This window comes from Oscarella lobularis, chromosome 6 (assembly GCF_947507565.1).
Source record: "Oscarella lobularis chromosome 6, ooOscLobu1.1, whole genome shotgun sequence".
In the NCBI taxonomy this organism is placed as follows: Eukaryota; Metazoa; Porifera; class Homoscleromorpha; order Homosclerophorida; family Oscarellidae; genus Oscarella; species Oscarella lobularis.
The window spans coordinates 1,490,921-1,512,787 of NC_089180.1; the positions used below are offsets into that span (position 1 = coordinate 1,490,921).

The following is a 21,867-nucleotide window of genomic DNA, read 5'->3' on the forward strand; positions in this document are numbered from 1 at the left end:
TGAGACTTTGTGACATGTTTGCAGGAGCCAGAGGGGGAAGTTTGTATCTTTTCTGCCGCCTTCCTGGGAGAAGGAAGCTGACTGTATTTAAAATTTATTTGAAGGCAAATCATAGATTCCAATTAAATATTGCCTTTTTGTATTCGCTTGAAAGAAATCCCCAATTTTTAGGCACAAACTGTTCTTTGGCTAAAATAATTTTCTGCACTCAGAAACTCCATCCTTATCAGGGCAATTTTTGTCTCATGATTTGGCTACTGGCAGGGTGAGTAGTCGACAGCAAAGGACCTATAAGTCTACTTGCTTAGTAGTACTGTATTTCTACGGTTTAGACGCGAAAATGATTGAGACAATAGAGTAGAGTACGCTCACGAGCGCTACAACACAAGTCTAAAGTAGACAGTATAATAGCAGAGCAATTGACATTCATAGCTGAGACAAGTGCTTCTCCAGGAAGAAGCAATCGTGCTCCTTACGTATGCGCTGATCAAACGCTGCTCCTTTTGGCCAATCGATTCCGTCGTTGAGAGGTACAGGATAGTAAACTGAGGCTTCTTTTCCCGACCAATCAAAGTCAATGAGATTCACTTAGCAACGAGAGGGGCGGTTTGGCGTTGAAAGGTCGTCGTGAGCGAATATTGAGCAAAGGACTTCGTTCCGGCGGGGGCGTGACGTCTTCCGGTGCTAATCGGCCAATTTTCATTGATTCTAATAATTCGTGAGCGTCTTTGCTGTCGATGTGGACCTGATAGACGGCCCAGAAGGGATCGATCGCCTTTCCCGCTGCCATGGTGATTTTCGATCGGCCGCCCGGATGTGAATCCTAAACGTGGTCTTTGCATGTCACCCAGATGCCCCGCCCAAGCCGACGCTCGTTGTCGCTCCGTTGCGAGTTGTTTACGATCGTCGAGAGGCTTCGAGGTAGAATCTCATCTCCTGCGATGAACGCAGAGAGTTTACTGCCTGTGGAGTATTCGCGCGTGTGACGCACTCACGTTGCGCATGACGCAGGTTGCCTACGCAGCACGTGAGGCACCCATGCCGTTGCTTAGTTAATTAAGGATGCTTGTTGATGCTGCCCATCTCCTCTCCTTGTCCTTTATATTCTGACGACGATTGTGGAAGTGGTAGCGTTCGAGGACGGATATTTCAGTTGGGTCGCCGCGTCTCTTTTGTCTAACCCGGTGAGCTCACTGTAGAGACTATAACGTTCTATCCACATAGGCCATGCTGTTGGGCGCGTAAAGTCAAATGACGAAAAACGGACGACATCGTTTTCTTTTTTGAACGCACGCTAACTGTCGCTAAGCAGGCTGACGTAACTGCTGACGTATGATGTTTGGAGAAGCCAATAATTTTGAATTTGGCTTCAGAAATTCGTTACAATTCATTACAATTCATTATAAATTATTTATTTCTTACCCTATAAGCGAATTCACTTCGTCTATGACGTGTTTCAGTTTGTAGTAGGCGTCCGCTGGAGGCAACTTGAGTTCCAAGATGAGTCGATCGATCTGGGGGAGGGGGAACGAGAATCTATTACACATAAAAAAATTTAGTTAGTGCGAGAATTCGCGCACCTTGTCGATGCAAAGCAAAATAGGCAATAGCTCTTGAACAGCGTGCTTGATCAGCCGCTCCGTGTTCAACATAACCTAAAAGGAGAACCCTCTCTTTTTTCCACCCTTTCGTAAGACGACTACTGTACTTACACCCTCTGAAGCATCGACGAAGATGACGACGCCGTCGCATATTTGAAGAGCTGCCGTTACTTCGTCGGAGAAATTCACGTGACCTGCGTGCAATCAGATATTCATTTATTTATTTATTTTCTTTCCCGTCTTTCATTTTTTTCTTGCCTGGCGTGTCGACGACGTTGAATAAGAACGATTTGTCCTTGAGATCTTGAAGAACGAGACTGACGGGCGTGCTCTTGATGCTGACGTCGCGCTCCTGTTCCGTGAAGAGCGTGTCCGTGTAGCGAAGCTAGATATAAGACGGTCCAGATCAATATAATAATAATAATAAAGAAAATTCTTTCTCTACGTCTTTGTCTTCTCTAGAATGAATTCCTGGATGAGTCTGCTCAATCAATGAGAAGATCGACGAAGAAAGTCTGATAGAGAGAGACATTCGTTTTGGTGACGTCACAAAGGTATCAATTTAAACCTTTCCGTGATGAAGGTGACCGATGAAAGCAACGCTGCGAATCAACTCGGAATTGTCCATCAAATCGGCGAGAAATCTTATATACACAAGGTTACTATAGTGACGAAAGACGCAATGCAAAACTCCTCACTCCAAGTCGTAAACGGTGTCGGGAGTGTCTCGTTCGACGTGAGAAAACTTGACTTTCTTGTCGGGAGCAATGATTGGTTCTGAGAAAAAATATCATCTCGCTCAAACGAGAGACTACTTTACATGTATTAGCTATATGGCCAACCTGTCAAAGGTTGAGTATCCTCTTCTTGAACAATAGTCTATCAATAAATAAACAAATGAGGATTATTAATTAATTAATTAATTAATTAATACGATATTTGAGTTTTTCTTACCTCGACTATAAAAATTAGCAAGTTTCCTTTTTTCTTCTATAGTACTGACCTCGTGCAAGACAACGGCTGTAGAGGGATCTATCTCTTCTTCCTCTTCATATTCTCCTCCTAAAATATGAAGAGGAAGAAGAGATAGATCCCTCTACAGCCGTTGTCTTGCCCTTGAAGTCTTTCATTCGAACCGCTGCGGTATGGAGACGGATCCTTCGAGGGGCATCGTCGCGCCGGATTCGGATAAATCCAGTCCGAATATCTCCAGGAGCATGATTGGATGGTGATTTGCGACGAAAGGGACGAAAGCACGAATCGCAGACCTCTCCCCGTAGTCTCGCGTAGCCCGGATATCTTCACGAAGGGGGAGGTATTTACAACCCGTATGAGACGTAGTCTGAGACCCATTGAGACGTAGTCTGAGACCAATTGGGACGGAATCTGAGACCCATTGAGACGGAATCTGAGACCGACTGAGACGTATTATGAGACCGACAGAGACGTATTATGAGACCGACTGAGACGTATTCTGAGACGTACTGAGACGTAGTATGAGACAATGAAAAATTGGGTTGAGGACTTTCGTCACACAATTACCAATTAGGCCGCTCACTCGCTCACCCAACCAGATTTATTTCAATAACGCACGCACATGAATTAATCAATGAATGAATGAATGAATGAATGAATGAATGAATGAATGCTGAACAGAAATAATCCTCGATACAATCCTTTACGTCAAATCAGTGTTTCTTAGAAATTTCTCTAGCCTTTCTCTTCCTTCCCCTCCTTGCGCTGCATTCACTGCAGATGAAATGGCTTGGCGCTTTTTGATGCCCAAAGCAGTCGTTATGAAACCATTCATGGCAGCTGTCGCAGTCGAACATTGTGGCGGAGAACGTCTCTGGCAGGCGGCAGACGCAGTACACCTTGATGGTTATTGTGCAGGCCTCGGCCCTAGCGATTTTTGTGCGTCGTTGCCTTTTAGGAAATGGGCTAAATTTGTTTTCTTTAATGCACTTCGCCAGATGCCCTCTCATAGCTTCAGGTCGGAAAATAACCGTGTTGACATCGCCTCCGGTGGCAACTTCTACAAGGAAAGCGACTGCGAACACTCCACAGTCACTTCCGTTCTGCTGCTGCTGAACGGGTAGCACGTGCACGTTAAAAGATGAATCGTGCGTTCTGTAGATGGATGCTAATTGATTTTCAAGGGTTGAATCTAATGATCCGCTAAACAAGCTGTCGTAGAGATATATGTTACCCTCCTCGTCGCTAGAGGTGGCAACCCAGTGCATGCGGCTGACGTTCAAGATTTGTATATTGTTGTTCCGGACGACGCGGTATTGCAACGATTCGCCTAATGTTGTTGCCTGAAATCCGTCAAGATTTGGAAATTGTTTCTCCATTATTTCAAGGCTGTCATTCATAACTTCGTCATTTAGCCACATCCTTCGGCGAGTCACATATTCTGGCAGATCTTGAGGAGGCTCGACGATGATGATGGGCCACGAAGGAGAAGACAGTAGCGCCGGTGACGTTGCTGCTGTATTCGGTGTTGTACGTTGTTCTGGCGTTGTAGGCTGCACTGTTTTCACCGGGGTTGATGGCATGAGAGACGAAACAGGTAATACCTACATGATGACCATGAACAAAATTGTTGTTAAAGCCTACGTTGGTTTGATCATTTGTACCTCCTTGGAAGTCAGCGCTGTTGCAGTACCTGCAGAAATTAGAGACGAATAAGTACGAAATCAAGTATGTAAACGTAATCTTACCCTCACACCAAGTGACATAAGATTGTACAATGCGGCGTAGGACTTCGGTCCACGAACATGTCCTTTTTGCCAACTCTCGCCTGTCCTGGCTGGGATTTTCAAAAGAAAAATCGATTGGCCACCAATCCGGTTTGTTGGCCTCAACGCCCCATCCAGGCTTTCCTCTACCTATAATGTAATACAGTATTTCATTACACAAAACCACTATGTAATTGAAATGTAAATGTATATTATTAGTAATAACAACTCTGCCGCAGACATAAACAAGGCAAACCTGTCGTCATTTTGACCAATTTCGGAATCAGAGCCTTTAGTTCATGAAGGCCTTTTAACTCCGGATTTAGAGCTGAACGTCGTATAGCGTCTCTTTCGTCAACTATTGGCGCCGTTTTCAGAGCATCGGAAATGTCATCTTCACACGAATTCACCGCCTTCTTCACTATGGCGGCCACAGCAGCGTCTCCATGTACAATTAGGTCTGTACCCTTTCTGAAGTATACGGCAGCTGCTAGTTGGCCGCTTGCCTAAAAATAGATACATGAAGAGAGATATGGAATTGTTTGGCCAGCGTGCCATACCCTATCAATTAAGTTATGCGTAAAGCCTGGCTAGGGTTTGTCCACAATGTATTGAAAAACATGGATTTGACAGAGTCTTTCATCTGCAATTCCTGCGGACAATTGCCCGAAGTGTTGTCGTTTGACGTTGGGCTGCCGAAAGGACCTAATGAAAGCATCTGTCGAGAACCCCGCCAGTATCGACACGCCTATCGTCGACGGATCACGTTTCAGTGATAGGGTGTGCATTCGTGACGCAAATGCGAGGAAATTGTTATCAGAATTGTGCTCCGGAAGACGAAACGGTCCGATTGCATTGTCAGCGCATACTGTCGACCAAATTGTTCAACGACTGGACATGGGCAACCTAACCAGCTTATCAAATTTTCTGCAAATTTTATATCGCGAAGAAGGCTGTATACCGGGGCCGTTGATTTTTGCTCTCAAAAGCATTGCCAAGTCGTCGTCTTGTTGCGGGTTATTGCAAATAGGTGGTACAGATCCTTTGTCAACCATGTGCAGATCTATAGGAAGGAAGTTTGTGGAAGGTGATGAGATATCTTTAATCGAAATGGAGACTGTTTATAAGCAAGCGCCGTTTCTTGGAAAATACATATCAACTTGCCTTGAAAACGTTTCGTCTGAAGAATTGATGACATCGTGTCGAGCGCTTTGCGGCGATATCATTCGCCTGGCATTGTCACCATACGACCCTGCCGATGAGCTATCGTCTGCCAGCTTCGACCAAGATGACGAAATGAAATTCTTCCCTAACTGGCCCACTTGTCGAAGGTAAGTGCAGTCCAAGCACGTGCACTCAAATAAATTAAGAAAGAAAGAAATAGATAAATAAATAGAAACATAAGTAAGTAAATAAGTAACGTTATCATTTTTAGGCTTCCTTTGTACAAAGCTGACAGTAAAAGAAAGGAAAGCAAAATCTGCCAAAAGAAGAAGAAAGGCCACAGAACGCTTTCTCCAGGGATTCTCACTGTCTTTTGCCGTCATGGTGTTTCATACGGTTTCCAACTTCTGATCGACGTGGAGAGTCCGCGAACAGTATTCCAGCTTTTAGCGACAGCTTTTGAGAAACAACCAAGATACGTATTTTACGACAACGCCTGCAACTTACACGAGTACATTCTGAACAGGTACATGACATTAGATAATTCGTCTACTATATAATATTCATTTTGATTCAGAGAGCCTAACTTGTGTAAGGGTACAACTTTTCTCGTGGACCGTTTCCACTGGTGGAACCACACAGGGTATAATGTTACAAAAACAGCCACCGCATAGACGCTAATACCGTTTATTAGATGTTCAGAAGGCTACTGCGTTGATACGTACATCAACCCTGTGCTGCAGTCGATGAACAGTCAGGTTAATGAGCAAGGGCATTCAGGGCTTGTGAGAATGAAATCGCAATGCGCATACATGTCCCCAGAGAATTTAATGCGACATGTTACATTATTTTTAGCTATTAGGAACAGGGACAAAAAATTGAAATAATGTTGATTAGTTAGATAGGCCTATTTGTTATTGGTGTGACGAAAGTCCTCAACCTAATTTTTCATTGTCTCATACTAACTCTCAGTACGTCTCATAATACGTCTCAATGGGTCTCAGACTACGTCTCAATGGGTCTCAGACTACGTCTCAATGGGTCTCAGACTACGTCTCAATGGGTCTCAGACTACGTCTCATACGGGTAATTCTTATATGGACCAGGGATGCGCACGTGGCTGCAGAGCATCCGGGAACTTATTATGACGCATTTGTGCAATCAGGTGGTGCAATAGATGTAAGGTCGCATTGCAGCTCCTTTTTACTAATTGTTGTGTTCATCCTGCAGCGGATAATAATGGAAATCCCGCCGAATCAGACGATTATCATCAATAACCTGAACGAGACAGTGGAGAAAGACGGTAAACTGAAGACCAAGCCTTTCCCTTCTCACCAAAATGCATTGAAACAGAACTAAAGAAAAGCCTGTATGCAATATTTTCCGAATTCGGCGACATCATAGCGATAGAAACGGTGAAAATGCGCGGCCAAGCGTTCGTCGTCTTCAAGGACACCGGCGCGGCGACAAACGCGCTTCGATCGATGCAAGGCCTTTCCTTTCTCAACAAACCATTGCGAATCCAGTTCGCCGAATCGAAATCGGCCGCCGTAGCGAAGATTGCCGGCACGTACGTCGAACGAAAACGCGAGAAACGCAAACCGGAAGACGGCGAATCGAGAAAGGCGAAAAGGAAGGCAGCGGAAGCGGCAAGCGGCACTCAAAAAGAAAAACCCGTTCGATGTAAGTGACGTCATAAATTTGTGACGTAATAAATATGAATTGGTTTTAGCTGGACCCGAGTTGCCAGCAAAGAGACGCCCACTCCACGAGAAAGAGAAAGGTCTTCAGCGTGCTGGCGTCAGTGACCGTTTTGACATAGAAAGTTACGCTAAACGGGAATGGAAGGGAAACACGTCAAAGGCTAGAGCAGTGCTCAATGTATAGCCTTAGAAATAAACGTAGATCTTGACTTACGTTGCTGCTCTTTGCAGGGATATAGTGCGATCAAAGGGTTAGGGTTTGACACGTTGAGACAAATCCGTGGAGATAACTACTGCGCTATACGAGCGTCTCTTTTCCAAGCCCTCACAAATAGAACTCCAATGCTCAGACTGTGGGAGGCTCTTCCCTACAAAACAGTAAATAAATTCAAAGTGAACGAATTGTATAAGAGATACGTTACTGTCCTTAGCTGGTGGAAGATTTCAAGAGACAGTTTCACTGTCACTGGCTCACTAAATGGAGTTTTGCGAAACGTTTGCATCTAGACGAGGAAGAAGTCATACCTGTGTTGACTGATTGCCTTCAAGTTCTTAGCTTTAGAGTAAAGATCAATAATCTAGTTCTTCTCAAATATATGTCGTTTATTTAGGCTGGAGAATGCGTTAGACGAAAACACTACAAGGAACGACTTGATTACGTCTTGGCGCTTTTCAATGACGACAAAAATTGGCGGATCACCCTTGGCCTTATGGAATCAATCAAATTCCTGATGCTAAAAGCCGCTGTTGAGCTCTATGCTAATATACAGCGTAATGAAGATGCTCCTTTCTGGGCACATGTACTATTTGCCAGAGACACTTCACCAAACCCGGAAGCATTCATGGAAAATCATCTCAACGTTGTAGGTGATACTGGGGGACTCGAACAGGTATTCGTATAGCTATTATGTATCATTGCGTGATAAATATTTTCTTTAAGGTTGAGATGTTTTTGCTTGGTTTTTCGTTGCAGGCAACTCTTAAGGTAATGAGGCCTTCTCAGTTTGGTAAAGAGGACTTTGTTACTTTGTATCCTGATGATTCGGCTGAGGACTGTCCAAAGCTGGGCTCTAGTGGCTGAAGATGATCGTCACTATAATATATTAACCACCGAAGGCAATAGAGAGGACGACTGTGTAATTAAATTTGATGATTAAAAGTTATGTCTGCTGCGCTGTTTTAGTTGAGTCGAGTCTTTGTGTGAAATATCTGTCTGTTATAAAATAGACACAAACGCGGAATGACGAACGTGCCTTGTCTCGAAGACCAAAGTGCAGATGTGGCAGCATGTGCAGACACGGCGAGAGGAGAAGCACCGTATGAGGAATAATACTCAATTCGCCTTTCTTTGTTTTGCCTAAAGGACGAATAATCTATTAAGAAGGGTAACTATATTTGCAACATTGCAGCATCCTCACCTGGATTTCCCGTGACACCAACAATGTCGCCTCTCTTGATTTTGCCGTGAATTCGTTCAAAATCTTGAGTCGAAGCACTAGAATAGACACGTACGTCATCGTTATCCCCTTCGCCTTCTCTGATCTTCTGACTTCGCTGTGGCCATAATTTGAAGTTTGACTCCCTCGCCTCTCAAATCGTAGAATATCAAATGCTTTCTCGATTCTCTCTTCGCGTGAATTCGTCCCGAGAGGTTAACGGTGACGTCACTCTCTTGACTGCCCGCCTCCAAATGATCGTATTTCTCGATGAAATCGGTCAGCGACATGGTCACGTGAAACTTGTGCGGATACGGATTGTCGTTCGCTTCTTTTAGAGCGGCGACCGCCGCCGTGCGAATTTTGAAATATTGCTAAAGCGAAAAACGTGAATTGAGAATTTTTTCGCGCTTTTTTGCAGCGCACATTCGGATCGAGTTCGTCTTCATTTTCTTCGCTTTTGCAACGGGTTGGGGATCGGCCTAAAGAGGGACGGGATCTTCGCGTGATCGCACGCGTAAAAGGAATCGACTTTGATCCTGCCTTTCGCGCTAATTCCTTTTCTTCCTTTTCTTTCGCTTTCTTCTCCGCTTTGGCTCGTCGCTTTTGTTCACTAAAATCAGGGCCCCCGGTTAGCGTGCGACGATCGAATCGGCGATGAAACGACGCGAACGCGGGCCCACGAAGCCGCGCGACAACGGCAAGCATTTCAATACGACCTCTTGCTAATCGTCTCCGTTTTGTCAGCCATGCTCTTGGAGCAGCGCATGCACCGAAGTTCCCAATCGCACGCTAAACCGGATACCTTGGCCTGAGCACGTGCATTGTTTCCGCCGGTGTAATCAACTCTAAACGTTTATGTTTAAAACTTGCTCTTACAGACGCTTAGACGGAGCCCGTGCGAAGCATGAGCAAACGAGCTAATATCTATCGCATTGACAGAAGAGACACAATACAATTCAAAGAACCTGGTTTTTAGAGTAGGACTTGAGCGCCCACGTGTGCTGCGGCTTTGGTCAGCTCTTCACCAGCGACAAAACCCTGACCATTCATGTAGTCGGCACATTTGGGTGGAAGGTTCGTGTGGGTCAGAGCGGCCATGAAGCAGGAGTCGGCGAAATAGTTCCTCAGATCTTGACCGAGGATGTCTTCGAAGAAACGACGAAGAGGCAAAATGTGAGACACGGGAGCATTCCTATGAAAAACCCAACATTTCAATTTCTAAATAAGGACTTCTTCCTTACATACCACAACGTAAGAAAATCCTCCACCATGTGATGAATCTTGACGGGTTTGGGCAAACGAGCAGAAGCCATTTCTAAGAGAAAACTAAAGCATAAGATGTTTTCTTCTAAGAAAACTTACTCTCCATAGGCGCATCGTAGTAGAAGAGTACCGGATGGAGAAAGTTGCTGTTGTGCGCGTCCGCTGGTTCTCCCGTAGCTCTATCCTCGCGAAAAACGTCGCTACCAGGCCCAGAGAAGTCCTCTCCGCACTGGAGATTGACAACAATGTAGCGCTGATTGGAGTGGCCGGTATAATTTTCAGGACATCGATAGGCACTTCTTCAAGATAAATAGCTGAGTTCGAATCCTCCGGCAAGAGAATCACGTTGACCAGAAACCCAAACATTTGATAGGGACCCTAAAGCGCAAAAAAATTAGATGACGAACAAATGACGTGATCAACCACTTTATTCCACCTACCGACATTTCATTCATACGCTTGAGCACAAAATCAAGAAGATCGACGTAAGGAACGGAACGCGACGGCCACGGATTGCGTTCGTAACGCCAATCAAGCAAATAATGCAAAGCCCGAGCTGAAAGAAGTTCAAGTAATCTTATACGCAGTTTCTAATTAATACAAAATACTTTTTTACCTGTGTACCTAAAACTGTGTATAAAGCCGCCAGACGACTTCCTGAAGTCTCTTGAGTGTGTATTTGTGCCGGCAAAGTACATACTATCCACCGTAGTTGACTCATACGTGCCTCGTATGGCTGGATACTTTGCTTTGCGTCCAATTCCCTTTGCGGTTTGACGTCGTCGCGAAATGGCGACCAATCGAACCCGAAACCCAAACAGGCGATGACGCGATCGTATGGCTCACGCATGGCAAAATTGTCAAAATTGAAGTCGTCAGGCAGACCGTCGTCAGGCGAAAGAACCTCGTTTTCATGTCTAGCTCTCTCGTCCGCGTCTTCATCGTCATAATCAATATCATCGTCGTCCCAACTCACTCAAATCCTCATCATCTGCAAATATCTATACTGCAAATATCTATAATAGAGTGTGCCGCTCCTCGCTACTATGGTTACCCCATACCTTGCATATCCGATCAAGGTGTAATAAAAAAGCGTCCATCATCAGACGGTTCAATAGCAATTTGCTCGACATCAGCTTCAAGCAAAGCATCCAACGACTTCAACTGATACGTATCCAATATCTGATTATTCAGTGCACGCAGGTCGCCGACGTAGTGCGTTGACCACGAAAGCCTCACGCGCGATCGCGACAGTATGTGTATGAGAGCGGTGTGTCCACCAATGTGATCCGCCGTCTCGAACGCCGAATTGCCGCGACCCAATATCAGCACGGACTGTCCTTCGTACTCGCTCTGATTCAACGACATCGAATCATAATACTCCAAATGTTCAATTCCGGGAAACTTTGACGGTCGCTTTGGAACCCATATTCCCGTAGCGACGACGAGGACTTGGCACGTGTATACACTTCCGGTATTCGTATCATTCATAAAAAAAAAGCCCTTCCGTTTCCGGATCGTCGGAGGGGAAACCGAATGTCGATCCGTCTTTTGTTATATTCCCGATGTTCGTGTTGTATTGAACGTTGATGTTCAAATGCGTCGCGTAGTCGTTGAAGTAGCGCAAGAGATCGTCGGCGTGTGGAAAAAAGTCGGGGGAGTAATGTTTGACGAGAAGAGAGGCGTTGTCGCTGATTGGACTGTTCCAATCGTGGCGCAAGTTGAACTCGGCGTTCGTTTTGCCCGTGAAGCGCTTGTTGATGGATATGATGCGCCGATGGCGCGGATATTTGACGTAGAAGGAAGCTGATTGGTTGGCACGTTCGACATAGTCACGCTTCGCTCGCTCGAGAAAATAGCCAATTTGGAGGCCCGCTGGACCGGCGCCGATTACGCAGTACTTGTGGTGCGTTCGCGGTGGCACGGTCGCTGCGAAACCAGCGACAGCGATGAGAAGAAGGACGACGTAGAACATAACGTGATGTGGCAGTTGCCCAGCGCGCGCGCTAAGATCTACAAATGCGGCCTTTGGTCCGTTTCCTCTCGACTGTGTCCGAGGTTTGATCTGCACTTTGCAGCCTGCACGTGGCGGACCAGATGGCGGAAACGGCGGCAGCGGAGGTGCAATTTGGCTAAAGGCCTTTGGGAACACGAGAGATCTTAGCAGTCTCAAGCAACCCCAATATAAAGGAGAAAATGGAGAGAGGGGAAAGGGTTCAAATTGTCACGGGAGAGATGGAAAAGATTTTATACTGACCGTCCCAGTGGGCACCGTGGTAAAAGACAATGGATGCCTCTTGAGTGATATGGATTCAAATAAAGAAATGTATTGCATTGTAAGAGGGGGTAGAGGAGGCCGAGGAAACGCAAGCTATTTGAGAAACAAAAACAGGGCACCAAGATTCTTTACCCCTGGTAGCCTTGGGGATGAAAAGGTCTTAGAATTGGAATTGAAAATCATTGCTGATATTGGACTAGTCGGGTTTCCCAATGCAGGAAAGTCAACTCTTCTAAGAGCTATATCTAACGCAAAACCTAAAGTAGCCGCCTACCCGTTTACGACTCTAAATCCTCACATAGGAATGGTGCAGTATTGGGACCCACCAGCGCAAGTTGCAGGTACGAGAAAACGTAGGGACCCCTCACCGTCTAATGTACCGTCGATTCTAGTTGCTGATATACCTGGACTCATTCCTGGTGCTCATCAGAACAAAGGACTTGGCCACGCTTTTCTTCGTCATATCGAACGATGTCGAGGCCTGCTCTACGTCATCGACGCATCGTCCGATAATCCGAGAGATCACTATTACCAACTAAAACACGAATTAGAACAATACAAAGTTGGATTATCGAGGCGACCCGCCGCCATTGTCGCCAATAAGATCGATCTCCTAAAGAACGTTTTGAATCTTACGTTGGGAAATGACTGTCCTGTCTGCGCCGTATCTGGAATGAGAGGGCAAAATATTGAGCAATTGCTGACTGTGATAAAACGTTTAGCCCAACCCCAACTATTCGCGTAGAGAGCACGATGCTAATTAACTTTGCTGCTGCTACTTTGCATAGGATATAACAACGAAAATTTTAATCATTGTGACTGATTCGGCTTAGGCGGTTGCTGCCTCACCTTGATTGGAACGCGTTGAAAAGCGGACGGCTGATTGGCGTCGGTTGTCTCCGTTGAAAACGTCTGCGAACGAGATACAGATTGCGTCGCAGCGGACAACGAAGACGCTGCCGATGAAGAGGTCGGCAAGGAGAGACCGGACTTTGTCTTGTGCACGACAGTCACAAAAGCCTAGAACATAAAATACCACAATTACTAACGAAGACAATGACAAACATCGCAGCTAATAATATATATGTAGTTTCTATTCTTCTCGGCGGCGATCAGGAGGCCGTCGCGTAATGACGGCTTTTAAGTCACGAAAAACGTTGCCTCGGATTCCCTGTACGTAAGGAACAATCAGTGCAGCAGGCACTATCATGATCCACATGAGAAAGAAGTGGATAACCTTTTCAGACTGATTGGGCACAAACTCTAAAAATTGAGGGCACAGGGTCTCTCGCGAGACGTTGACGGTAACTGGGGTTTCGATGCCGCTTCCTTCAAAAGATGCAACGTCAAATTTCTTACTACGATTCCACGCGAGGGAAAGGATCATCGGAATAGTCGCGCAGACAACGCAAACGGCGGCAATACTCGAGACCGAAGCCGCTCTCTTCAAACTCGCGACCGACAAATTTTTCTGCAATCTTTGTCTGGAAATTCGGTTAATTTGACGATCAATGGGGCGGTCTTTGATCAACTTGAGCTTGTGGAGATAGTAAAAAAGAGCGCCGTCGGCAATGACATTGAGAAAAACGAGTGCACCGAAGATGACGAGTAAAGTCAAGGAAGACGCCGACCTGGTATTGAGCAGGTCTATATAGCAATTTCCAACTGAACGAACATATCCGAGAGTTCCCTCAAATGACGCGGAGATCACCAGAGCGACCGAAAATACCTAAGCCAAAATAATAGAAGCGGAATTGCAGTAGGTCCACTTGTGCACGTGGGGTTGGCTTACAGCTGAAAGTCTTTCTAGTAAGGCAACGAACAAAACGAAGAAGACGAACAGATCCAACGTCAGTCGAGAAAATGCCAGCGCGTGGCATACGTTTTTATGACCGATCAGTCCGTTGCCTCCATTGAAAATGTCCCACATGAAGGCAGACCCGTTGATTACTACACTGATCAGACTGATGAACACAAGACTGACGCACAGTATTTTAAAAATTATTTATTAAAAAAATTTTACCTGAAAGAACGTGATTCAAGGCGTCGCTTTCCTCGCGATCTCGGTTGCTGTTGTCGATGGCCATGCTCGCTCGCTCGCTTGGGATTGACGGCCAAGCTGCCGCTTATGGGAAGAGTGGAACTCGTTCTTTTTCCTACAAGAAATCACTATAGTAGTAGTATCCCCTGCTCTGAGGACCTCTCCCTTTCTTACCTGGTTCCTGGCTTCCGCTTCGAGGCCTCAATTCGGCGCCTAAACTTCCCCCCTCCGTAGATTCGTGACTCGAAATCGTAGCGCTGCCTCCTCCCCCGCCAACAGACGGCGACTGGTCCTTCAGAACCTCCGAAAGATTGATGGCCGTCCACGCAAACGGCATGCGATATCGACCGAAGCGATCCCAATTGTGAATAGCAGCCACGCGAATTTTTTCCCTGCCCTATAAGGGAAAGCGTTTAATTAACTACACAAAGAGTCATTAATAATGTTTGACGGCACCTTGCTATTCATTTCTTTCATATAAGGCTCCGCCGCTTCGGGTATGTCTCCTTGTTGTAGCACTTTTTCCAGCTGTGCAGGAAAACACGCGTCGCCTTCTTTCGCCTATTTCAATATAGAGGTTTTACTTTGACAACGAGATAGACGTCCGTGTTGAGATAGGTGATGGAGAAGATTGCGGAACGGCTGACGGACGGCATGCATTTTTCCGTTCCGTGGCGAGAGAGCATTTTTTCGATGTCCTTTGAATTCAAATCAAAATGAAAACTCTCGGAAATCTAAAAGGAGCAAAAGAGCGTAAAAGACACGTAATAAAGAAAGAGGAATGAATACCTTCCGCTTCTCTTTGGCATCATACAAAGCCATGACAGCAAAAATAGGCTCAACTACAAACTCTAGCCTGTGATAGAGGAAGAGAGAGAAAGAGAGAGAAGCCGTCACCAAAGAAAATACTGTTAATTATTTATTCTTCTTACTTTAGTTCCAAGCACTTGACCATGATTTTCTGGCCAAAATGCTCTGAAGGCATCGGCGCCGGCGGTCTCTTTTCGATATCCTCTTCCTAAGCAATCCAATGGGATTAACGTTTCTTATCATTTCCCAATCGTACGTCGTCTGGCAAAGGATAGACGGCGAAGACGCTGGACTGTCGGCTTGCCGAACGTCGCTCCTGATTCAGTCCGTCTACCTCATCCGAATGAACGGTATCGAGAATGGAAGGAATCCCTTCGTCTTCATTGGATGACTGAAGATCATAATAACTGTAGAGCGCGCGAGAGAGAGAGACACACACACACACACACATAAGATTTTTAATTAATTAAAAACTCGAAACGATATTGACTCACGCCGACAACTTATTCGTTTTGAACGAAAACGACGTCACAGAACTCTTCCGAAAAGTATTCGACCTCCCCTCTTTCCCGTCAGCCGTCTAACACGCCTCCGCATGAGACAGCTTCAGTATGATCACTATTTTCTATCGCTTTACGTCTTCCTTGATTTCTTCCTCTTGGGAAGTGCCGTCGATTTCGCACTCATGCTTGCTCAACGTTCGAACAAACTGAGGAGCTCGAAAGCTGACTCTCGATGCCCGCTGTCCGATAGCGTGGCCTTCACTGTACCTTTATGAAAAAACACACATACTAATGAATAAACCCAATGCATTGAGGAGGGTCTAATTGTTTAATTTAGGCATGCCACATGATGGGTATCGTTACCAGCGCTTCTAGACATGATTGTAAACTGTAACCGTAACTACGCCTCTAATTGGAACAACCCAATCGCGCGTAACCGAAATAACAGTTTAGACTAGAATCAAAATCAAATTTCGAATCTACGTCGAGGACCCCATCGCTTCCCGATCCCTTCCTTACTTCCTGACCACACGCGGCTTGTCGCTGAGATAAAGATCGATGCACTCCTGCACGTGAGGATCCCGTACATTCCTTAGAGAGAATTTTGCTTTTTTCCTTGGCTTTTTCGCGGTATTTTTTTTCTTACCGCACTTCGCTCGGCACGGGAATGTCGATCGTGCGAAATTGCTGTCGCATCGTGCGCGTTTCGATGTCGTCCGACGGAAAGACGAGCATATTTCGAAGTTGATCCTTTTCGATGACCGAAGCGTGATTCTCGACGAAGTCCTCGTAATCGACCGGATTGACGATCTCCGCTAAAACGGCCGGACCCTCCGAAGAGAAACGAAACCGCGCATGCACGCGTCAAGTCAACTTCCACGAAGCGTTATTTACGGTCGAAGTGAATTCGGCGAAGCTTTCCGGTCTCGTTCCATAGTTCGACGATCCTTTCGGACTCGGTTCGTCGAGCGTGAAGGCGACGGACGCCGCTTGGCGAGCTTGGGCCGCCCCTTGATTTCTGCGGCCCGGCGATTTCGACTAGGTTACGTCGCTTGGTGCGCGAAGGAATATACCTGTTTAGCTTCAACGCGAAGGCGCGACGGGTTTCCGTCATCGTCCAGCGGAGAGAAGCGTAAGAAAGAAAGAGATATCGACTTTCGCACGGGAGTCGTACTGTATGCCCGGATTCGGATATCTATTATCTATCTATTCATGCACGTGGGGGCTAACTATCTGAATTCGAGTTCTGAGTCATCGTATGATACGAGGTTATTATTCTCCTCTTTGCGTGCTACTCCCACGCCTGGCTTACTCTTCTCTTGGCGTGAACGTTTGAGGGTTGAGCAGTCCCTTTGAGACGAGCATCGACCCCAGCTTGTTTTTTCCGAAGATTGACTGCGCCTTAATTGCCCGTATTGCCGCTTTCATATCATTGACTTTGGAGTGAAAAAAGACCGCTGAAGCTCGTCGAACGTCGTCGGGATCCTCGGCGACCAAATCGATGTAGGCGTAAGAACAAAAAAAAGGAACAAAAAACGCTTTAATTTTATATGGCTATTGATTTTTCAGCCCCCACTAATCCTCCTCCAACAACAACAGGTGACGTTTAAACCGTTACAGTTCAATTGTTTTGTGTGGGCTTTTTCATGTCAGCTGGTGATAGCTCTACCGCCGAATGTACTTCGACTTCTCCTATTACTCAAGATCCATCTGATCGCATTACAGGCCGTCCTGTACAGTCTACGCCTAAACCAACTTCTATGGGTAGAGTACCACAGCTGCTCCACGTTTCCTTAGCTATTCTACTTTCAGTAGCATATATTGTTTAAGAACGTTGTGCCTCTTTGTTTTTTTAACTCTACTATGGTTATTTTCGTGTTGACGCTGTCGTTGCCCTAGTCTATTAATTTATGAACGTGCTGTACTTGTGTTTGTCATGAAGCTAGCAAATGCTAGCCCTGTATTTACATGCACAAATCAAAGACAAAAAAAGACTGACAGTATCAACAAGGGGCCCCCTTCAAAATGCATTCCCCACTGCGTAGTAATAATAATAGCTAATACCCACTAATCCCCTCCCCGCGCACGTGTCACTGAATGAGCTCCTCCGGTTCCTTGACCATTTTCCCGGGCCCCTTCACTGCCGCCGCGTTTCCCATAAGACGCTCGACCATCACGCGACCGTAGTCCAAGCGGGACGCCAATTCCTTGCTGCATCCGTACTGACCAACATCGCTGAGACGATACGTCCGGAAGCGGCTTTTCTCGTCGATATAGCTCACGGCGCCCATGCGAGGACAGACAATAATCTTGGTGTGGTCTCGGAAGAAATTAATCTAGGGAGGGGGAATGATGAGAACGCGTGGCGTGTTATGCTTTGTTACCTTGGAATTTTCTGGCTGAACTTTCATTGTGTTTATTTCAGGGTTTGAATCATATTCCACCACTGCATCTTATTAATCTGACGGAGGAGACGCGTGAAGATTTTTGAATTTTCAAGAGAAAATCATACCTTTTCTAAGTGAATAACGACGAGTTTCTTATCTTTGAGAGTCCAAAAACTTTCTTCTACTTTGACCTATAGGGGAAGAGTACATATCCACATACTGCAACAGAGAAAAATCGTCACAATACCTTTCCGTTAAGAGGACCGCGTGCTACTGGATCAAAGCCCTTGAGTCCAATGGCAAGATGCTGCAAAAATAAATAAATAAATAAACCAGTTAGTGATTTTTGTTTTTGTTTGGACTGACGCTCTGCTGAATGTTGCAAACGACGTCGCGACTTCGAACGGGAAAGGAAGCCTTGAGAGGAACGTGCACATCAACTTCACCTAAGGTCTAGCAAAAAAAGATCCAATAGAGGAGAAAGAGTCTATATAGGTACACAATACCTGTGTCCATTTGTAGTGGTCATAGTCACCACCGTTACCAGAGTTAGGCTTCAGCTTTCCCTTCTCCTCAGGATCAGTCTCACTCTATTAATTAATTAAATAATTAATTAATCAATTAAAATATTGGAGATGCTCATCTTACATCTGAATCTTGGTCTTCTGATTTTGATTCAGTGGGTGAAGTCGGTTCTTTTGCTGGTTTCGCATCCTCCAATTTTTTGGAGTTTTAGCCGCTGGGACTTCTTCTTCGTCTGGTAATTCTACGATTTTTGGGCCTGATTCTGCTTTCTTTGCTTTTCGTTTTTTAGCCGCTTCCTCTTCGGCTCGTCTAGCGTCTTCCTCAGCTTTAATTTTCGTCTAAATTAAATTTTCAAATAGGTAAATAATTAAGCGGAATTTGACGTCACCTGTGCGATTTTTTGATGTTCGCGGAATTTCGCTAGAACCAGCCCCAAATTGCGTCTTCGGACGATTTCAGCGTGAGAACGACTCTTTTCGGCTCTTTCGTGAGCAAATCCAACGGATCGAACGACTGAGGAGAGCGCACGTTGCCTTAGAACGCTTATGCAACGTCTACGACGCTTGCCTCTTCGACGGCGGCCTCGCCTGTCTCCTTTTCCCTCGGCATCTTCGGAACTTTTCGCTGTGTAGTGGCCCGTACGTAGCAACTGCCGTAACTACTCATCTTCTGTAAACTATATTGCAAAAAAGTTCAAGTCATAATTTTTTTCCGTTGGGTGATGATGCCGACTGAGGTTTGCAAAGCACGCAAGAGCAGTACAAACGTACCTTTTTAAACACAGCCGTGGAAGCAGCCGCTCTTGAATCGGCCTTCTTCCGTGTCGTCATTTGTTTGATACGGGAACGTTTGAAATTTCTACGGGACATCGAAGATGAGTTCTTCCGAAAACAGAGGAATTTACAACGGTACGCAATGCACGGGGCTCATGTACAGTACTATGCGTGGGAGCGTGGGTATGTACGCGTGTACGGGTAACAGTAAATATATGACCCGTACACTGTACCCGGTATCAGAGAACGCCTAATTAGGATCCTAAACATGAGCTCTATGTATGTACGTACACTATGTTTGCTGTAGGACTGTGATATATGTACAACAGTAAGAATTATGATAGCGTGAAATTTTATGACGTCACATTATCTAAGGCGCTCGCGTATTGTGAGCGGTGGGAGGCTATGCATGATGGCCAACACCAGGCAATCATTCTCTAGTATTTTCCTAATGTGCAATGTGGCGCGAAAAAATATATCTCGAGAATTATCTCGAGATACTTTCTACTTACGCAGGGAGCGTGCGCTAGAGGCTTGTGAATGGATCAGGGCAGCTGATCGGCTGATCAGGGCAGGGCCGCTCTAAAGGTTTAGCAAGCCCTGTGGCGTTTGTGATTGACTATTTCTAAGTCTAGTTGGCGATCAAGCGAAAGTTACAGGATCTGGACGCGTATATCGGTAAAATTTGCGGAGAGAGCCCCCCCAACTTGCAAAAACACCTTCCAACTGCGTAGACGATGAACTGACAGACTACATTGTGGCGAACGAACGAAGTCAAGAGGAAATGACGTCAGAATTGGAAGTATTTCTCAAAATAAAGACGCCATTGTTCACTAAATGGTAACGCACTCCACCAAAAGGAAACCAACTAACACGAACGGTTTCTCCTCATAAGGCTCTCCCGAAAACTGACCGGTGATGACGTAGACGTTACGGACATGGTTATAAGTGAAAAATCAGTGCCAGTCGTCAGCAAGCCCACGACACTATCCAGTATCGTCCGAATGCCTGAAGAAAAGTATCAAGAAATTTATAGGGATAAAAAGGGGGCTTTACTTTCAGGTGTTGCATTAGAGTGCTGAGCCGCCCCAAGCCTACTGGACCGCAGCAGAGGAATGCAAGTCTATTGAAACGTGCACTCGCTGACGCAGCCAAGTCAACGTCAACAGGGAATGCAATGGAAAATAATTTAGGTAAAATTTAATACCTATACATACATACATGCATACATACATGATACTTACATATACATGCTGTTTGCTGACAACTGATGCTGATAATACGTTGAGCTTGTAGTGTATATATTTGTGTACTAAATTAACGTATGTATAATACCTTTGGTGTGCGTTTAGTTGGCCGTAAGGTGAAATCTCGTCGTCCTTTTCTCGGACGTCTTGGCTGGCTTCAAATGTCCTCCGGTCGTCGCGACGACGATGACGTGCCTCACGGTCCCAGCCCCAAAAAGAAGTATTTGATAGAGCCAGGGTACGCTAGCACAAGGGAGGGTCCACTCACGCAGAAGAAAAGACTATTACTCTCTAGTAATGACGGCGATGACGATGATGACGATGATGACGTTGCAACGGACAGTCCAGAATTTATCGTGACTCTCAAGGGAGCGCCTTCTTTAGAGACTACAGTCGATGACGAGGATTCGAACGAGCCCAGGGCTCCTGAGCACATTCAGCCAGTGATACGGCGCAAACCGACTCGGCCGAGTAAAACAAAACAAATCAAATATTAAATATTTATAGAGCCTCATCTCTTTTTAGTGTCTCGTTTTCCTTCTCCTCGAATTCCACCGTCTTTTTGTAAGTTTGATAATAATTATTGCGCGAGACGGAGAGTCATTTGTTATTAGATTCTTCCTTTCCGCCGCCGAGGCCCTCTTGGCCTCGTCCCGCGTACCAGCCCCAGTTCTATCCCCCTCACGCTACTCCGCCACCGGCGTCGTGGTCGTCCAGCTACTCAAATCGTTTTAAGTTCATTAAGAAGCCGAGCAACGGTGGGCAGAGTGGCATTCCGAGTAGGGACAAATTGAAGTGGGTTGCACCTGAGCTGAAATCAAAGCCAGTGGACGCAGGAAAATAGTTAATAAAAAAGACGTGTTTTGGTTGCGCTGCGTAGTTACGGTGACGTACGTGTTTCGAAATCTCTGCAAAAGAGTTTCTTTGACGGAATAGCCAGAGTTGGTCAAAGTCATCCGGAAGAGTATCAGTACTGTGAGTGGGGTAGACAAGCTTATAATTGCACCTTTGAGCAATGGAGTAACGTGCTTTTCTCATTAAACCACGCTGATTTCTGGGTCGCATTCTCTTATTTAGTGTTGGCTCGTCTGACGTCATCGGCTAAGCTCAAAAGCCTGGAACTGACTCATATGAACATACCAAGAGTATCGTCTAAATCCTAGTCATATTGTTTGCAGTTCTAAACGGATTTTCTCCTCCAGGTCTTGCTGGATTTTGTGTTAGAGCAGATCGGCTTTCACCTATCTCGACGCCAGGTATTCGATTGGCTTGATTGGCGTGGAAATGCGACCGTCGGCGAAGGGATTGAGGTAGCTGGGCTCACAGAGCAAAGAGACGACATGCTACTCTACCTATATCTTCAGCGTACATGCGTCGTCGTCGACTTTCAGC

General features: G+C 45.7%; 6 protein-coding genes, 1 long non-coding RNA gene and 2 pseudogenes across 9 annotated transcripts; 3 read left to right on the top strand and 6 right to left on the bottom strand.

Annotated features, from left to right (window-relative positions):
• Positions 1 to 122: 122 nt before the first annotated feature.
• LOC136188451 (116 kDa U5 small nuclear ribonucleoprotein component-like) lies at positions 123 to 2,731 on the bottom strand (annotated as a pseudogene).
• A 2,299-nt stretch (positions 2,732 to 5,030) lies between these two features.
• On the bottom strand, positions 5,031 to 6,192 carry LOC136188574 (uncharacterized). Of its 2 annotated transcripts, XR_010670247.1 has the most exons (4): positions 5,874 to 6,192; positions 5,507 to 5,822; positions 5,304 to 5,405; positions 5,031 to 5,248 (listed from the first exon to the last, which is right to left on the bottom strand). It is a non-coding gene; the product is annotated as an uncharacterized lncRNA (long non-coding RNA). The 2 variants fall into 2 exon arrangements; XR_010670246.1 differs by having other exon boundaries at positions 5,507 to 6,192.
• Positions 6,193 to 6,671: 479 nt separating this feature from the next.
• Positions 6,672 to 8,443, top strand: LOC136188572 (ubiquitin thioesterase otulin-like). The gene is made up of 8 exons (XM_065976305.1): positions 6,672 to 6,685; positions 6,737 to 6,809; positions 6,860 to 7,189; positions 7,239 to 7,387; positions 7,441 to 7,587; positions 7,641 to 7,772; positions 7,821 to 8,099; positions 8,150 to 8,443. Exons 2-8 carry the CDS (start codon positions 6,746 to 6,748, stop codon positions 8,288 to 8,290), a joined length of 1,242 nt encoding a protein of 413 aa, XP_065832377.1. The 5' UTR covers positions 6,672 to 6,685; positions 6,737 to 6,745; the 3' UTR covers positions 8,291 to 8,443.
• LOC136188573 (lysine--tRNA ligase-like) lies at positions 8,350 to 9,395 on the bottom strand. Its single transcript, XM_065976306.1, has 6 exons — positions 9,365 to 9,395; positions 9,189 to 9,258; positions 9,072 to 9,127; positions 8,760 to 9,019; positions 8,628 to 8,704; positions 8,350 to 8,566 (listed from the first exon to the last, which is right to left on the bottom strand). The coding sequence occupies exons 4-6, from the start codon at positions 8,933 to 8,935 to the stop codon at positions 8,370 to 8,372; spliced, it is 450 nt and encodes a 149-aa protein (XP_065832378.1). The 5' UTR covers positions 8,936 to 9,019; positions 9,072 to 9,127; positions 9,189 to 9,258; positions 9,365 to 9,395; the 3' UTR covers positions 8,350 to 8,369.
• A 136-nt stretch (positions 9,396 to 9,531) lies between these two features.
• Positions 9,532 to 11,910, bottom strand: LOC136187984 (FAD-dependent oxidoreductase domain-containing protein 2-like; annotated as a pseudogene).
• Positions 11,911 to 12,084: 174 nt separating this feature from the next.
• On the top strand, positions 12,085 to 12,984 carry LOC136187983 (mitochondrial ribosome-associated GTPase 2-like). The gene is made up of 2 exons (XM_065975690.1): positions 12,085 to 12,530; positions 12,582 to 12,984. Exons 1-2 carry the CDS (start codon positions 12,218 to 12,220, stop codon positions 12,932 to 12,934), a joined length of 666 nt encoding a protein of 221 aa, XP_065831762.1. The 5' UTR covers positions 12,085 to 12,217; the 3' UTR covers positions 12,935 to 12,984.
• Positions 12,985 to 13,274: 290 nt separating this feature from the next.
• Positions 13,275 to 16,721, bottom strand: LOC136187980 (dedicator of cytokinesis protein 7-like). Its single transcript, XM_065975685.1, has 16 exons — positions 16,617 to 16,721; positions 16,438 to 16,561; positions 16,190 to 16,374; positions 16,063 to 16,134; positions 15,678 to 15,810; positions 15,535 to 15,620; positions 15,297 to 15,447; positions 15,163 to 15,248; positions 15,020 to 15,086; positions 14,815 to 14,964; positions 14,687 to 14,758; positions 14,405 to 14,627; positions 14,213 to 14,345; positions 13,982 to 14,153; positions 13,427 to 13,918; positions 13,275 to 13,360 (listed from the first exon to the last, which is right to left on the bottom strand). Exons 1-16 carry the CDS (start codon positions 16,655 to 16,657, stop codon positions 13,283 to 13,285), a joined length of 2,265 nt encoding a protein of 754 aa, XP_065831757.1. The 5' UTR covers positions 16,658 to 16,721; the 3' UTR covers positions 13,275 to 13,282.
• Positions 16,722 to 17,431: 710 nt separating this feature from the next.
• LOC136188452 (nuclear migration protein nudC-like) lies at positions 17,432 to 19,064 on the bottom strand. The gene is made up of 9 exons (XM_065976185.1): positions 19,023 to 19,064; positions 18,701 to 18,793; positions 18,579 to 18,644; positions 18,437 to 18,520; positions 18,297 to 18,383; positions 18,178 to 18,237; positions 18,056 to 18,121; positions 17,928 to 18,004; positions 17,432 to 17,879 (listed from the first exon to the last, which is right to left on the bottom strand). The coding sequence occupies exons 1-8, from the start codon at positions 19,062 to 19,064 to the stop codon at positions 17,960 to 17,962; spliced, it is 543 nt and encodes a 180-aa protein (XP_065832257.1). The 3' UTR covers positions 17,432 to 17,879; positions 17,928 to 17,959.
• Positions 19,065 to 19,760: 696 nt separating this feature from the next.
• LOC136187982 (uncharacterized) lies at positions 19,761 to 21,343 on the top strand. 2 transcript variants are annotated; one of them, XM_065975688.1, is made up of 9 exons: positions 19,761 to 19,816; positions 19,864 to 19,906; positions 19,963 to 20,068; positions 20,124 to 20,246; positions 20,291 to 20,421; positions 20,581 to 20,713; positions 20,771 to 20,946; positions 21,001 to 21,039; positions 21,090 to 21,343. In XM_065975688.1, exons 3-9 carry the CDS (start codon positions 20,013 to 20,015, stop codon positions 21,317 to 21,319), a joined length of 888 nt encoding a protein of 295 aa, XP_065831760.1. In that variant the 5' UTR covers positions 19,761 to 19,816; positions 19,864 to 19,906; positions 19,963 to 20,012; the 3' UTR covers positions 21,320 to 21,343. The 2 variants fall into 2 exon arrangements, with proteins under 2 accessions (XP_065831760.1, XP_065831761.1); XM_065975689.1 differs by having other exon boundaries at positions 20,303 to 20,421.
• The last annotated feature ends 524 nt before the right edge of the window (positions 21,344 to 21,867 follow it).

Coding starts and splice junctions, on each gene's coding strand:
- LOC136187983 (XM_065975690.1), top strand. CDS start 12,218: ATGGATTCAAATAAAGAAATGTATTGCATTGTAAGAGGGGGTAGAGGA. Junction 12,531..12,581: donor CCCACCAGCGCAAGTTGCAG/GTACGAGAAAAC, acceptor CGTCGATTCTAG/TTGCTGATATACCTGGACTC.
- LOC136187980 (XM_065975685.1), bottom strand. CDS start 16,657: ATGACGGAAACCCGTCGCGCCTTCGCGTTGAAGCTAAACAG. Junction 16,375..16,437: donor TCGCCGAATTCACTTCGACC/GTAAATAACGCT, acceptor TTCTCTTCGGAG/GGTCCGGCCGTTTTAGCGGA. Junction 15,811..16,062: donor AAGCCGCGTGTGGTCAGGAA/GTAAGGAAGGGA, acceptor TTTTTCATAAAG/GTACAGTGAAGGCCACGCTA.
- LOC136188572 (XM_065976305.1), top strand. CDS start 6,746: ATGGAAATCCCGCCGAATCAGACGATTATCATCAATAACCTGAACGAG. Junction 6,810..6,859: donor CGAGACAGTGGAGAAAGACG/GTAAACTGAAGA, acceptor GCATTGAAACAG/AACTAAAGAAAAGCCTGTAT. Junction 7,190..7,238: donor AAAAGAAAAACCCGTTCGAT/GTAAGTGACGTC, acceptor AATTGGTTTTAG/CTGGACCCGAGTTGCCAGCA.
- LOC136188452 (XM_065976185.1), bottom strand. CDS start 19,064: ATGCCGAGGGAAAAGGAGACAGGCGAGGCCGCCGTCGAAGAG. Junction 18,794..19,022: donor GCGAGGCCGCCGTCGAAGAG/GCAAGCGTCGTA, acceptor AATTTAATTTAG/ACGAAAATTAAAGCTGAGGA. Junction 18,521..18,578: donor CAGAAGACCAAGATTCAGAT/GTAAGATGAGCA, acceptor ATTAATTAATAG/AGTGAGACTGATCCTGAGGA.
- LOC136188573 (XM_065976306.1), bottom strand. CDS start 8,935: ATGTCGCTGACCGATTTCATCGAGAAATACGATCATTTGGAGGCGGGC. Junction 8,705..8,759: donor CAAATTATGGCCACAGCGAA/GTCAGAAGATCA, acceptor TGTCTATTCTAG/TGCTTCGACTCAAGATTTTG. Junction 8,567..8,627: donor TGGTGTCACGGGAAATCCAG/GTGAGGATGCTG, acceptor TTCGTCCTTTAG/GCAAAACAAAGAAAGGCGAA.
- LOC136187982 (XM_065975688.1), top strand. CDS start 20,013: ATGACGTCAGAATTGGAAGTATTTCTCAAAATAAAGACGCCATTGTTC. Junction 20,422..20,580: donor TGCAATGGAAAATAATTTAG/GTAAAATTTAAT, acceptor GTGTGCGTTTAG/TTGGCCGTAAGGTGAAATCT. Junction 20,947..21,000: donor GCGCAAACCGACTCGGCCGA/GTAAAACAAAAC, acceptor ATCTCTTTTTAG/TGTCTCGTTTTCCTTCTCCT.